At 40.2% G+C, this 13,772-nt stretch overlaps 1 protein-coding gene across 17 annotated transcripts in view; it reads right to left on the reverse strand.

Annotated features, from left to right (window-relative positions):
• FAM13A (family with sequence similarity 13 member A) overlaps nt 1–13,772 on the reverse strand; it is a 376,873-nt gene that overhangs the window by 13,435 nt on the left and 349,666 nt on the right. For all 17 annotated transcript variants that reach the window (XM_078002003.1, XM_078002004.1, XM_078002001.1 and 14 more), the window contains 5 exons: nt 10,264–10,477; nt 9,604–9,742; nt 8,803–8,884; nt 7,809–8,029; nt 7,117–7,200 (listed from right to left, as the gene is read on the reverse strand). In XM_078002003.1, the coding sequence (XP_077858129.1) occupies nt 7,117–7,200; nt 7,809–8,029; nt 8,803–8,884; nt 9,604–9,742; nt 10,264–10,477 (740 nt within the window). The remainder of the gene's footprint in view (nt 1–7,116; nt 7,201–7,808; nt 8,030–8,802; nt 8,885–9,603; nt 9,743–10,263; nt 10,478–13,772) is intronic.

Consider the following 13,772-nt stretch of genomic DNA (forward strand, 5'->3'; position numbering starts at 1 on the left):
TGTCTTTAAAAAAAAAAAAGACAAAAAACAAAAGACATATCACGTAGTTCATTCACTTCTTTCTCCTCTATGAAATTGTTATGTTTCTAAGAACAAGATTCTGGCAAACAGTGGGTATTCAAGGAACATTTGATGAAAAATACATGCACTGATTCATCTGTATATCCCTAATAGAATCTGGCACAGGGCTAAAAAATGTTTAAAGGACGGATTCTCCAGGCAGTGGGGAGGAATCACACCCAGCTCCCTGGTACAGTATTGGAAGCGCCTCATACTCTTTCTGCTGTTTCTCCTCCCCATCACACCTCCAGCTCCAGCAATCAAGTAGGTTGTCTCAACCTTCTTGTCTAATTCCCTCTACCCTGCCATGACTTCCTCTTTGCTCTTTTGTTTGGCAAATTCCAGATCGAGAGCCACTTCCCTGTGCAGCCTTCTTCCAATATCCCCCATTCTGGGAGACTCACCCATTCTCTCCTTTGTTTCACCACCCTGCCGGTGCATACCCTGCAATTTCACAAATGCTTTTATACTCTATTGTAGCGATATGTTGACACGTGTCTCCTCCTTGAGACTGTAGCCCCTTGAGAGCAGGAGTTTATGTTTTTGTATCCCTAGTAACTATTTCAGTGCCTGAATACTTGGTGGAAATATTCCATAAATATCAAATGAGTGAATAAATGGTTCAAACATAAATAGGTGTACCTGATTCACAGATGCAGTCCCATTGGTTACTTAAATGGGGAATGAGATGAAGCATCTTTGTTTCAAGTTAGCTGTTTGTCTCCTGCATTCTCTTACAACTTCACACATAATAAGGCAAGAGTTTTAGAGGTAAGAAAGGCAAGTAGCATTAGCTTTGACCTTTATGGGTTTTTTGAGCCTTCAACTTCAAAGATGACTCTGGATTATAAAGAAATGGATGATCCTTTGTTGCCTTTTGTATTTGCCTTTCTCAAAGTGATCAACAGAAAGTGTGCTTTGGATAAACTTGACAAGTTAGAATAAGATCAACAAGAATAACAGCCTTTTATTTCTTGCTCTTCTGTTATCAGATAACTAACGGGCAATTGGTATTTTCCTCTTCCACTATCTACTATACCATGAGGAGTTTTATAATTTTACAAATAATGACTGTCAAAACTAGAAGGGTCTCAAATTATTTTACAGAAAAAGACTAAGGATCAAACCCCAGGTGTCACCCGCTACACACCTACCACCCAGCTGAAATGAAGACTGTGTGCAGTGCTGGCAAAGATGCTGAACATCTGGAACTCTCCTTCACTGCTGGTAAGAGTGAAATACTTTAGAAAACTATTTGGCAGTACCTACTAGAGCTGAACTTATGACTCGTCAATTCCACTCTTCAGTATATACCAAACAAAGGTGGCCTTAAGTTCATCAAAAGACATATGTAAGAATGTTCATTGCAGCACTGTAATCCCAAACTGGAAATAGTCCCAAACCAGAAATCGCCCATATGCCCAGTGATAGAATGAAGTATGTTCCCCAAATTGAATACTACACAGCAATGAGAATGAGTGAATCACAGCTATATGCAACATCATGGATTAGCCTCATAATAATAAAGCCGAGTAAATTACACCAGACACAAAACATACTGTCAGATTCCACTTACATAAAGGTCAAAAATAAGAAAGAGCCACAGAGTTAGATGATAGTGGTTTTTCTCTGTGGAACCTTGAGTCACGGTACTGACTGGAAGGGAACATAAGCGAGGCCTTTGGAGGATCAGCAACGTTTTGTTTTTTGATCTGGGTGCTGGTTACCTGGGTGTGTTTACTTTGTGAAATTTCATCAAGACACATGTTTATAATTTGGGCTCATTTCTGCACTTACGTTATACATGGTAAGCATCCCAAATCTGAAAATCCAAAATCTGAAACTTTTTGAGAACTGACATGATGCCAAAAGGAAATGTTCATTGGAACGTTTTGAATTTCAGATTTTGGGATTTGGGATGCTCAATCAGTATAATGCAAATATTCCAAAATCTGAACAAATCCAAAATCTGAAACACTTCTGGTCCCAAGCATTTTGTATAAGGGATATTCAACCTGTACTTCAACAAAAGTGCAACGATAGCCACAAAAAAGTGTGAGGAACAGAAATGAAATGATTTGTACAATGTCATATGTAAAATGACAGAATTTAGGACTGTCGGACACATGAAATAATTTTTTAAACAATATATAGAACATGTTGTAGATGAGATTGAAGTGCATCCTAATGTCAGCACATGACACATGGTGAAATATAATGTGCAAGATAAACAATAGATGGTTGAGTAACCAAAGTAAACTAAAAATAGAAATAGGAACCAGCCAGCATCCCCACTGTGAACTAGCATCCATTAGTATGTATTTGGCAGAAACATCTTTGAAAGTAAAACCAACCAGTTACAACAAATTTGACACAAACCAATCTCATTCTTACTCTTTATTCAAAAAGAAAGTTTTCTACTTGGAATAGATGAGGAAGATCACTGGCTTAATTCTTCGGCTCATGCCATTGATATTTAGATTTTCTACAAATTGCTCATGTTTTCAATAAGTGGCCCCCAGGAACTAATCACATGTGGGTGATCTGACAAAATCCAGTGTTTTTGACTATGGAGAGTTAAAACTCATGATTCCACAAAACCATTGTCATTTAACAGAAGCACTAAAAATATCAAAGATCTTTAAGTCTGAGGTAAGAGAAAGGTGTAAGAATAATGACCTGATTTTTATCATAATCATTTTCATGATATATATTTGAAGCCAAAGGCTCAGTGATACTAAAAGTTAATGCAACTTTTACCCATCATAATAACGATCAGTGCTCGGTTTGTAAGTGGGGTCAAAATTTAATCAGTAGTTATATGAACAAAGCAGGACCTTCGTTGAACTGTCAAAAAAGAGCTATTCAATCTGCCATAGGAAAACCGTTTGAGTTGACGTCTCTTATTCTTGACTCATCAGCTGCTCAGGGATTCTGCTGCCCACCAAGAACAGGGCTCTGAATGAGCTACTGAAATTCTCTCAGCCTCAGTTTTCTGAATGGTAAATTGCAGAAATCAAATTAGAAAATCTTTATGCTTCCTAATTGCTTGGAAATGACTTTAGGCCAGGCATATAGTATATTCTCTCTTCAAAGTACTTTCACTCCTCTGTCTTCAAAACTTTATCTAAAGTGATAGTGCTGAATGGTCTTCCAATATGTGGAACTAGGGTTATCCGGAAGACGTATTTTTGCACATAAGTGAAACAACGTAAATATCCAGATGTGAAGATCTAAGGGGAGAATGCGGCACTTCCACTCCGTCTTTCCTTAATGATTCAAATAAATTGTCATTTACTGGTCTCTTACTACCCTATTTGGTTGCCCCGTAAGTTTCGGATATTTCAAAACACAAAGGGAACACTAGCCAACAATTATCCACATTTAATTAATGGCAAGTCTTGAACAGAAATCATAAAGGCCTGATTAGGCAGCTGCATTTGTCTGCCTTTATATTTTGTGATGGTTTTGGTCTTAGCCTCAAATAAAACTTCCTTACTGCAGTATCAGTTTAGTTGCTGTTACCTGACAAAACCACAAAGGTGAAAGGTAAAATGATGAATGTATTTACTTTAAAAATAAAGATAAATTAGAACTATGAAATATTAAGAGCTAGAAAAGCCTTATTTTTTAGATGATAAAATTAAAGCACCAGAGAGGGTAATGATTTGCTCAAGGCCACAGAGTTGGGTCCAGATCCGAGGTTTATGGACTTCCAGTTGTTTTCTTTCACAAATAAGAAGTAGGATCTTTAACTGTGATGATTTTTGGATTCGGGATGCTCAATCAGTAGCACGTCAATACAGCATAAAGGATATAGTGCTGTCAATATAGCACAGAGATGTAGCATTATTCTCTAATAGGGTTTGGCCAAGCTGCCTTCATAACGAAGAACTCTGCCTTCCAAGCCAAGAGTTTGCCTATATTGAATTTACAAAAATTTGTGCTTATGAACAGTGTCACAGAAACACAACTTTGTGAGAAATTATGTCATAGACAAACTATGCGGCCTCAAACTCTCTTGATAAAACAAGAAGTACTTTGAGTTTGTGTGTGAGGGGTATACCTCTGAATCATCAAACTGCTAGAAGGAGAAGACAAAATGAGATGGATTCTTATAACTGTTGCATTCTTGGCCTATTAATTTGAAAAATGACAACTCTCTCTTCGTTATCAGGTAATCATAACAGACTGTAAAAAGATCAGAAAATCCAAAACAGCAGTTAACCAAAGGAGAATATTTATAAATGGCTCCAGAATTTGCATTTAAATTTGAACATGGATGTGTCTAGGGTCCTCAAGGTTTAAAAACACACAAGACTAAAATACTCCATTGAGGAAGAACCAGAAGCTCTGATCAGGCAACCCATTCTCTCCCCTCTGTTTATTGTCAAATAGTGGGATACACAGACAGTAACACAGTGACATGTAGTTATTTACTGCACTTCTGTGACATGCTCTTTTGATGAGAAGATTCTTAAATATTGAAAAGGACACACTTTAATAAGAATAGGGAATTATATGCCTGTGTATACATGAGTGTTTTGTTTTTATATATAAGTCTGCAGAGTGCCCTGATAAAGCAAACAGCTTTGCTAAAAATGTACAGAAGCAGCTGATTACCGTTTCGGCCTAAGATTTTACTAGTTAGTGCCCTTTTAAATCAGTATCTGTAGACTCAGAAAAAATCCATTGAATTCTGAGCACCTGCTTTTCTGAACAATTGGGGTTTGGAACAATAGTTTAACTCTGGAAGTACATGTATTTTTCTTCTAAGAAGAGTGTTGTCCACATGGTATTTACAGTCCAGAGTCCATGGTAACACCAGAAATCTAAGAATTAAAAGTTTACTCTTTGATTTGTTTTTCAGACTGGCCAGATATCAAATGAACTCTGCTTTTCCTGAAGAGGTTGGAGCATCACATTCCAAATAGAGAGAGGCAGAGAGTTTGGCACGGGACCAGAAATGAATGATGCTCAAATTTCCTACAGCATTTGTTCCCCACCCTATGAGATGCTAGAATCCAGACCCACCTGAAAGGGTGATGAAAGGAAATAAGGCAGGGCCAAGAATAATAGTTCATATTCTTAATAAGAGGGCTATGAAATGCACATTCTTTTGCCTGATTTAATCACTTAATCAGAAGGAGGCTACAGAGAGTAGAACATGTAATTGTAACAGAAGTGAAAACTATCATTTACTGTGCAAACCCAGTAAAAGCCACCCCACCCCACTTCCTCAGTGGCAGACATCCTACAGGTAAATATACACAGATAAACGTCTGTGTGTGTGTGTGTAATATCATTTCATCTCCTTGGCAATTTATAACAGGTATCTATTATATAGACAAAGCACCAAGGCTCTGAGAGGTTACCTAAGCAGCCCAATGTCACAGAGATCATCTCAGTGGGGCTGGTTTTGAAGCTGGGTCTGCCGATTCTATGTGTCTGACCCAGTCCAGACTGATTGAGGGAATCTGTTCCCAACTCAGAGCAACAAATACTACAGCACACACAATACTCAACTGGCAGCAAGGTGAAGTCTATCTAGAACACAGCTGTGAGCTCCTAAGGGCCTTGGGCATGGAAGTCCTTAAAGGTGTCTATCAATGTCATAACCCAAATCCACAGAAGGAAAAGAGGAAATGTTAAAGAAGGAAAACACACCTTCTCCATGAGGCCTGCCATACGGCTACACAGAGATCTATACTTTAGGGTTCTGAGCCTATTGTGGAGAAGGAGCATCTCTCTGATAAAAGAAGTTCACTTCTTCCTCTACACATTTTGAACATTCCAGTGGAGAAGGAGAAAGTTTCACAGCGTATTTGAGCTCTAGAGCATTTACTATTTGGTTCAATGCCTTTAAAAAAATCCCACACAAAGCTTGGCTGAAGCATGAACATTATCCCAGAGTGTCAGTATTTTCCACTGCAGGGACAGGCCAGCAGAATAAATCATCATCAGTGGCAGCATTTTTTTTTTTTTAACATTTAAACCTGATAAATTCAGAATAAAATGCCACCAAGGAGACATTCTACAGATAGTTATTGGACCCGTGTCATGTGTCAGGTCTGGTGCTAGACACTGAGGACTGGGGTCACCACTAGGTGAACAAAGCCCAGAATCCCTACCCTCCCACACCTTAGAGTCTAGTGAATTATTCTGGAACCTTCTTTATTTAAAAGAGCATATTTTAGATGAAAAGACTATCATATAGTCATGGCCAAGACTGAAAAAGAGATCTATACTTTTTGGCTATATAAAAATAATCAGTGAACCTAAACTTCATGCTTCCTTATACCTGCTTTCAAGAATTTGTTTTGTTAGGTCTCTGACAACATTATGAACAAAAGGTTATTAAGAATGACTGACAAGAAGGGTGTGTGATGAAAAGTTCTTCAAGGAAGAGAGCAGAAGCCTATCGTGCTACCGCTTCCCCCACAGCTAACAACAAACATTCCAGCAGTGCTTGCTGAACAGCAAGCCACCGCAAATGCTTCCGTGATTAGGAAAAGGCAAAGCCATATTTTGGATTCCTCACACTTCTAGTTCTGAATGGCAGCTGGAACTTCTTTACAGACAAACACTAGTTGCACTGCATTGCAGAGAGATTGAATTTTAAGGCAGATCATTCTAGTTTAACACCTTTCATTTTATGGATGTGGAAGCCTACAGTCAGTGACAGCTTATCGGGGGAGACCTAGGGACAGCGAAGTCTTCAAACTCCAGGGGTCTTTATGCCCTATACTCTGTCCCCCCAACCCCTGGCCCCTCCACCATTCCTTCCTTTAAAGCAGTACATTAATGACTAAATTTTACTTGCAAACCAATTTTTCATTGGAACCCAATTAAGTTCAACATCTACTAGATAGAACTTTCTTATTGGCTAAGCCTTCAGAAAGCTTAGTTATGGTGTAAATATATAGTAACCTCCTTTATCCTAAAAGTAAAGAAAGCAGACACTAGGGAACCCCATTTGTAAAATACTGAACATAGAAAATCCATTTCTAAAGCCAGATAATTGACCCCAATCAGAAAATTTACTACATCACATACCGGCCGTCCATGAATGCTTTCATAATATAACAGAGCTTTCTGCAGAGCCACTTTCTCATTAGCAATCTGGTCTTTGGTCATATCCTGTATAAACATAGGGATAGAGAATTGAAAGAGAGGAAAATGTTTGTGAACATTCCAACTTCTTTACTTAAACACATTCCTAAAGCAAGGCTAAAAAGATTCCTCATATAACAGCTCTCCCTAGCTCTATCCAAAGTTCCTTTAGTAATGGGCTCTTCCTGAGCTCTTGGGAGAAATGTGACCAGCACAGCAGAATCATCAGCCACTTGGATCTCCCACATGGCAGTAAAGGTACTGTGAACACTGAGGTAAGCAGGGCTGTGAGGCACATGGGGCTTAGCTTAATGGCCCAAGCAATGACGACAGTTATATGTTACACAGTCCCAAAGGTTTGTCTCTAATCCTTCTACCTCAGAGAGTCACAAAACCAGCTATTAACCTAAACAAGTTCATTCTGTAACCTATACAATAGAGTTTTGTTTTCAGTCTGTAGTCAAAAACCAAAGCACCCACAGTTAACGCACTCTGCAGTGGTTTCATCAGCTTCTCTAGACACTTAACAGCCTGGAAGGCTTAACAAGGCATCACCTTCCTACTGGGATTCGTGTGGCATGCCCTGTGTCCCTACCACATTGACTGGGGCTTAGGACTTCGCAGAATCATCGCACCTTAATGTCCTCAGGACGGCTGCTTTCCGCTCGCTTCTCCTGGAGCTTCCTCTGAATAGATTCCAACGTGGCTTCAACACTGGGCTTTATTGCTTTATCTACCAGCTCTTGCTTCTTCTCATCTTCTTTCTCAAGCTGGGAACCAAAACTCTTGGGAAGTGTGTTGCTTCGCTGCCGCATCCTGGGAGTTAGGTCCTCTTCAGATATCTTTAGTTTTGACTCTAGTTGAGAAGATTTCGGGGTAGAGATATGAGATTTGATGTCCGCCCAACACAAATTGTTTTTCTGTAGTGTCAATAACTTATTCTGTCTTTTTTTCGAGAGTATCTAGTTACAGTATCAGTAGAAATCCCTGAATTATTATGTAAAACCTGAGCTAATGGTAACATCTTCTTTGATTACATGGAATGTTTTCCTAACACTAATTGCTGAGAAAGCTTTAGCCGCATCTGCCTGTATGATGTTCTCAGAATGTGGCATCCTTGTTCCTTCAGTGGTTAAAGGTATTTAACCACTGGCCAACCTTTTCTGTATGACTTACATACTTTATTCTGAAATTAGGTTCACTTTGTATTCTATTCAGTTGTTTATATGACCGTGTCTCTGAAAAGATGGGAATCTCTTTGAGGGATGGGGGCCAAACGCTTTGCAGATTCATCTCTGTGTCTACTTGTTTGCTTCTACCACCACAGCAAATGGAGACTTGGATTAAACAGGTGTTTGAGAGATGTTGACTTGAAACCATCATCCTTTCTATTAGTGATCTAGGGAAATGAAGAAATGCTGCAGGATTCGCCTCTTAGCTGATCTGGTTTCCCTATGACTGAGACCATGCAAAGACCTGGGGCAGTGGTCACTCTGAATAGCTGAGAGTGCTGGGAAGCAACTTTAAGGACCCTGGAATGCCTTAGCAGTGGCAGTCAGTGGGAGAGGAGGTGAGAGACTCTGCACCTGGCTTGTTGTACAGAAGCCACAGCTCCAGAACTTTACCCACCTTTAAGTTGTCTCCGGAATTTGGCAAGGTCATTTGTCCATTTCAGAACCTCTGCATTGGCTGCTTTGTCACTGTGGGAAGGCTGAGAAAAGGAAGTCTAGAGTAAATGCTTGGGAACTGGAGCAGGGAAAAGAAGAAGTGTTTGATGATCATTTTTGTTTTAAATAGGAAGGAAAAATTGAGCCCCATCAGAATAAGAAATTAAACACAAATGTAATTCCATTATCCTTTCCATTTGGTTATTTTGATGCTTTCAAAAAATTCCTCAGAGGCAAAATGCATCTTTATGATCAGGGACTTCTGTGAGGTCCATGACCCCCTTGCCATTATTTGTAGGGTTCAACCTGTAAGGCAAACAGTGTAGAAAACAGAGGGGTATATGATGTTTTGCTCAGCAACCATCATGAAAATGCCTATTTGCCACTCTTGTGGGAAATCCTGAGTACAGAGCTGACAGCAGAACGAGCTCAGTGCTAACGAGATTTCAGAAGATAATATTGAATTAAATTTTAGTCAAACGATTTTCATTCAACAATTTCTCCAGCTCCTGCTTACTGATTAATTTATAAAATGTAGACTTAAACTTTCATTTTTTTTTGGTAAGAATGCACTTGTGCAAGAAAAATGCTGACACATAATGATTGGGGTTTATCAGGGTGTACTATCCAGGGTTTGCTGCCTTTTTGTTGTAAGATTCCCTAGAAGTCTCCCTTAACCTTTCGTTGTTTCTTTGAGTTGTTGAAACACTGGCATGTCCAGGGAAAGGGGGAGGTGAAAAGAACAGTGTGAGGGGACACTTACTCTGTACTTCTTCTCTTCTTCAAATCTATCTTCAAACTTCCGGATCTTCTTTTTAAGGCTCTGAATCCTTCGTGTGAGCTGGGCAGGCGTCAGGTCCTCTTGCTCATCATCGTAGGACCCCAGGGAGGAGCTTCGCCGCCTGGGAAGAGTACAACTTGGGTCAGTTTCCCCAGGAGCAGTCACTGCTTGGCGAGAGGGGCCCTGGGGAAGTGGGACACCATGTGGCATGTGGTGGTGGGGTGGGGTGGCAGCGTGAAGACCAAACAACCTCTCTCCTCTTGAATAAAAGACACTTGACTGATCCACTGGAGCGTGGTATGTCCCACCTATTAAGTATACATCTAAGCTTTTCTAGCTCACATTTTTAATTAGCAAAGTAGGACTGAAGTCGACCTTTCCTGTGGGCCTAAAAGAGCTGAATTGGAGAGTGCTTTGGAAAGGAGGTGCTAAGAAAATTCAGTATGTGATGTTGCAGTTGGGCCACAGCTCAAATGGGAAACTGCAACGCGGCCTGTGTCCTAGGACGGAGAATTTCACATATGTTGCTCCATAGGCTCACGACTTAATTAACAAAACATTATTCGCTATCAGTGCCATTCCTATCTTTTCTGATGTTGTGGGGATGACGCATTTACCTATCGGCAACACAGAGAAACATACCTCATGAAAGAATGGGAGTTTGGTGGGGAAGGAGGCACTTCCGTGTCATCCAGGTATTGTCTGCTCTGCCCATAAGCGTAGAACCGAGGAGAGAGCATGGGGTCGCTGTCTTCGTCCAGCAGCTGACGGATCAGGCGCCCAGCCTGCGGCGAGAGGCGGGCTTCATCGGAGTCACTGTTCTCCCGCTGCCAGGAGGAGAAAGCGGGGATAGGCTCTGGAAAATAAGGGCAGTAAGAGGTCAGGACTGTTCCTGAAAGAGGGCAGGGTTGTTCTTTAAAACACAAGTGTTTCCCAGGCTTCCCAGATGCTTTAGGAAGCTGCCCATTGAATCATTTCTCATTTTACAGCTAAGGTCTAGACTAAGGACACTGTGCCCCAACTGAAATCACTAACGTGTCTGACAGCCATCATCTATCTACCTCTCATTTCCATTCCCACTGGCTTTCCAAAGAGAATTTGCTAGGGCTACCCTGGGGAGGAGCCTTGAAGGGGGAAGCCCAGTCGATCAGTGACAAAACTCTTCCACCTGATGGCATCATTGAGCAGAAAATGTGCACGCCTAAAATCCCAGCACTTTGGGAGGCCGAGGCAGGCGGATCACCTGAGGTCAGGAGCTGGAGACCAGCCTGGCCAACATGGTGAAACCCCGTCTCTACTAAAAATACAAAATTTAGCTGGGCCTGGTGGCGGATGTGTGTAATCCCAGCTACTCGGGAGGCTGAGGCTCGAGAATCGCTTGAAGCCAGGAGGCAGAGTTTGCAGTGAGCAGAGACAGTGCCACTGCACTCCAGCCTGGGTGACAGAGTGAGGCTCTGTCTCAAAAAAAAAAAAAAAAAAGAAAAAAAAAAAAAGAAAATGTGTTGGTGGGAGAGATATTTGGCATCACAGCTGTACAGCCTTCACTAAACAACTGAGGAGTCAAGCTAAGGAACCACATCAATCTTGAGAGAGCCTATGTATTTAGGAGTTTATAACTTCCCTTGAGGTCATCCAGTAAGCTGTTTTGTGTGCTTCTGCTTAAGTGTGTTGGGATTAGCACATTTAAGATGCATGCTTTGCGCTCGAAACTTCAGAAGCTGCTCAAGACTCCAGTTAGAGTGAGATGCATACATAAATTAGCCAACAGAGGAAAAACGAACACCTTACAAAGGACAAATTTGTACAAATCAGTTTAGATAATCTGTTAAAAAAAATAACATGCTCAGCACAGAATCTTGATCTGTCATTTAGGGAGGGAAGAAGGCAATTGTTTATTTCTATTTACTGTAAAACACCTAATAGACTCCTTTCCTCATTTAAAAAAACCCGTCTAAAAGATTTAAAAAATAGATGTCGATGATATAAGGTATTTCATTTGTAATGTTTGCATTATAAAATGAGTTATGCTTTAAATTTACTTGTGGATTACTGTGATTTACACAAGGCTAGAATTTGGCCATGATCTTAAGTTCTGGGATTCCTAGACTTTGAATCATGGAACAGTTGCTCCTCTACCTATCATACTATAAAATGTGCAAAACTATCTTGAATAAGTGCTTATTCAGGCTTCTATTTAAAAATAGATAATCCTAGAATGTTACAGCTGGGTGTGACTTCATACCTCAACTAATTTTGTGATTTCTCAATCCTGGCCGCACATTGAAGTCACACAGGGAAATATAAATGACTACCAGAACGCAGGCTTCTCACACCATCCAAGTCAACAACATTTAGGTGAGGGTCCAGATATTTGCCCGTCACACACACACAAGTTTAAAAGCTGTCCAGGTGATGCTCATGTGCAGCCAGGTTTGAGAATGATTGATCCAACCCGGCAGATGACAGATAAGGAAACTGAAACCCTAAGAGGTGGGTCTAGAAGCTAAGTCTCCTGACTTCCAGATCCATGCTACAACTTAGAATGTGCCAAGTGCTTCCATAAGAGTGGCAGCTTTGAGATTTTTGTAGATCCCACATAATAGGGAGGATAAGCATATTAATTAAAAAAAATTACTTTATATGGCATGAGGTCCACAGGTTCTCGAAATTTAAAGAGAGCTAGGTTATCTGGAAACGCAGACAAAAATACAAACATTCTGAGAAATGAAAGCAGTGTGAAAGACAGATTCGTATCTATTGAGGCTCAAAAAGTGGCAGAGGACATGCTAGTAGATGTGCTTGGCGAAAGCTGGAGACGAACAGGAGGTGTTTCATCATTTGTGCTAACATTATCGGTCTGCTCCTTCTAACTGGTAGGACTTGGGCACAAGCAGCTCAAACTGCCAACATAAAAGAATAGAAAATGGACTGAGAGGCGAAGTAACGAAGGGGGAGTGGAAAGCAACCCCTAGAAAAAATAAAACATGTCAGCTGCAGAAAATGGAGCTATTAAACTGACCAGCTTGCATCTTCTCTGTCATGATATTTCATGAGACAGCGTAATTTTCTGCAAGGACTTTCCCCATGAGAGGGAAAGGGTTAAGATGGCTCGAACAGTAATGCAGCAGGCAATAAGCTCACTGCAGAGTGGCAAAGCAGCAAAGCCTTCCTGGGGACAGAGGGCTTTGGCAAGGCAAAGTCTGATGTTGATATTGGCATTTGAGTGCTGGTTAGTTTGACATTTCTATTCATAAAAACTTAGTTTAAAAGGTGTTACCTTACATCCTGAAGCCCTTTAATGTGTTAGAATCTAGCAGAATATTTCCTTAAAAATGTTACAACTCTTCTTTAAGTTTTCAACTAGGTGGTCTCTGTGTATACAAATATTTGCTTATAAGTGTGTGTGATAAGATAAACTGTGATCTTGAATTCACTATAAAATGCTAATCATGGAACTGAATAATCATTATTTGATGCTTTGTGGCTAATGGCAGGGCCATCCATCAGTTTTCTTGTTTGTTAACACAGCTTTATTTTGTGGCTTGATTCTTCATCAATTGCTTCACTGACAGGGAGATCAAATGTGTCCTTTTCCTAGTGTCTCCCGTGGTATACAGGAAATACACAGCTGCAGTAATTCTAGCTTATCAGTGACATTTTCTCCTAAAGCATATAGTTAGGGTGAATGAATTCACTTATTTTAAAATGAGAAATGTAAAACTATATGAAATTTCGACTTTAATAAAAAGGTATGCATGTAGAACAGAAGTGAAAGGTTTCTCATCTATGCAACACAAAATGCTTACGTGATTTTCCCCTTTTCCTCTCTTTTCTGTTATTCGATCGTCTTATAGTTTAAGGCTTCTATTCAAAAGAGTTATAAAATGACATGTCATACACAGTTCACTATAACTAAGGAATCAGTAAAACTGTTCCCCATTTTAGTTCGAAATGATCTAAAAGCACAAGGCTCACATTTTGAGAGTTGGCACTCAACTAGAACAACAACAAAGAACTAAATAAGGTAGTGTGGTAGGTAATAGGTCTAATTTCACCGCCTGCCTAGAGAGCTGGTTTTGAGAATGTATTCACTTACCATTCCCAGTTGCTACTTTGGGCAATATTTTATATTTTAACTAGCAATGCTAGAG

This window comes from Macaca mulatta, chromosome 5 (assembly GCF_049350105.2).
Source record: "Macaca mulatta isolate MMU2019108-1 chromosome 5, T2T-MMU8v2.0, whole genome shotgun sequence".
NCBI lineage: Eukaryota > Metazoa > Chordata > Mammalia > Primates > Cercopithecidae > Macaca > Macaca mulatta.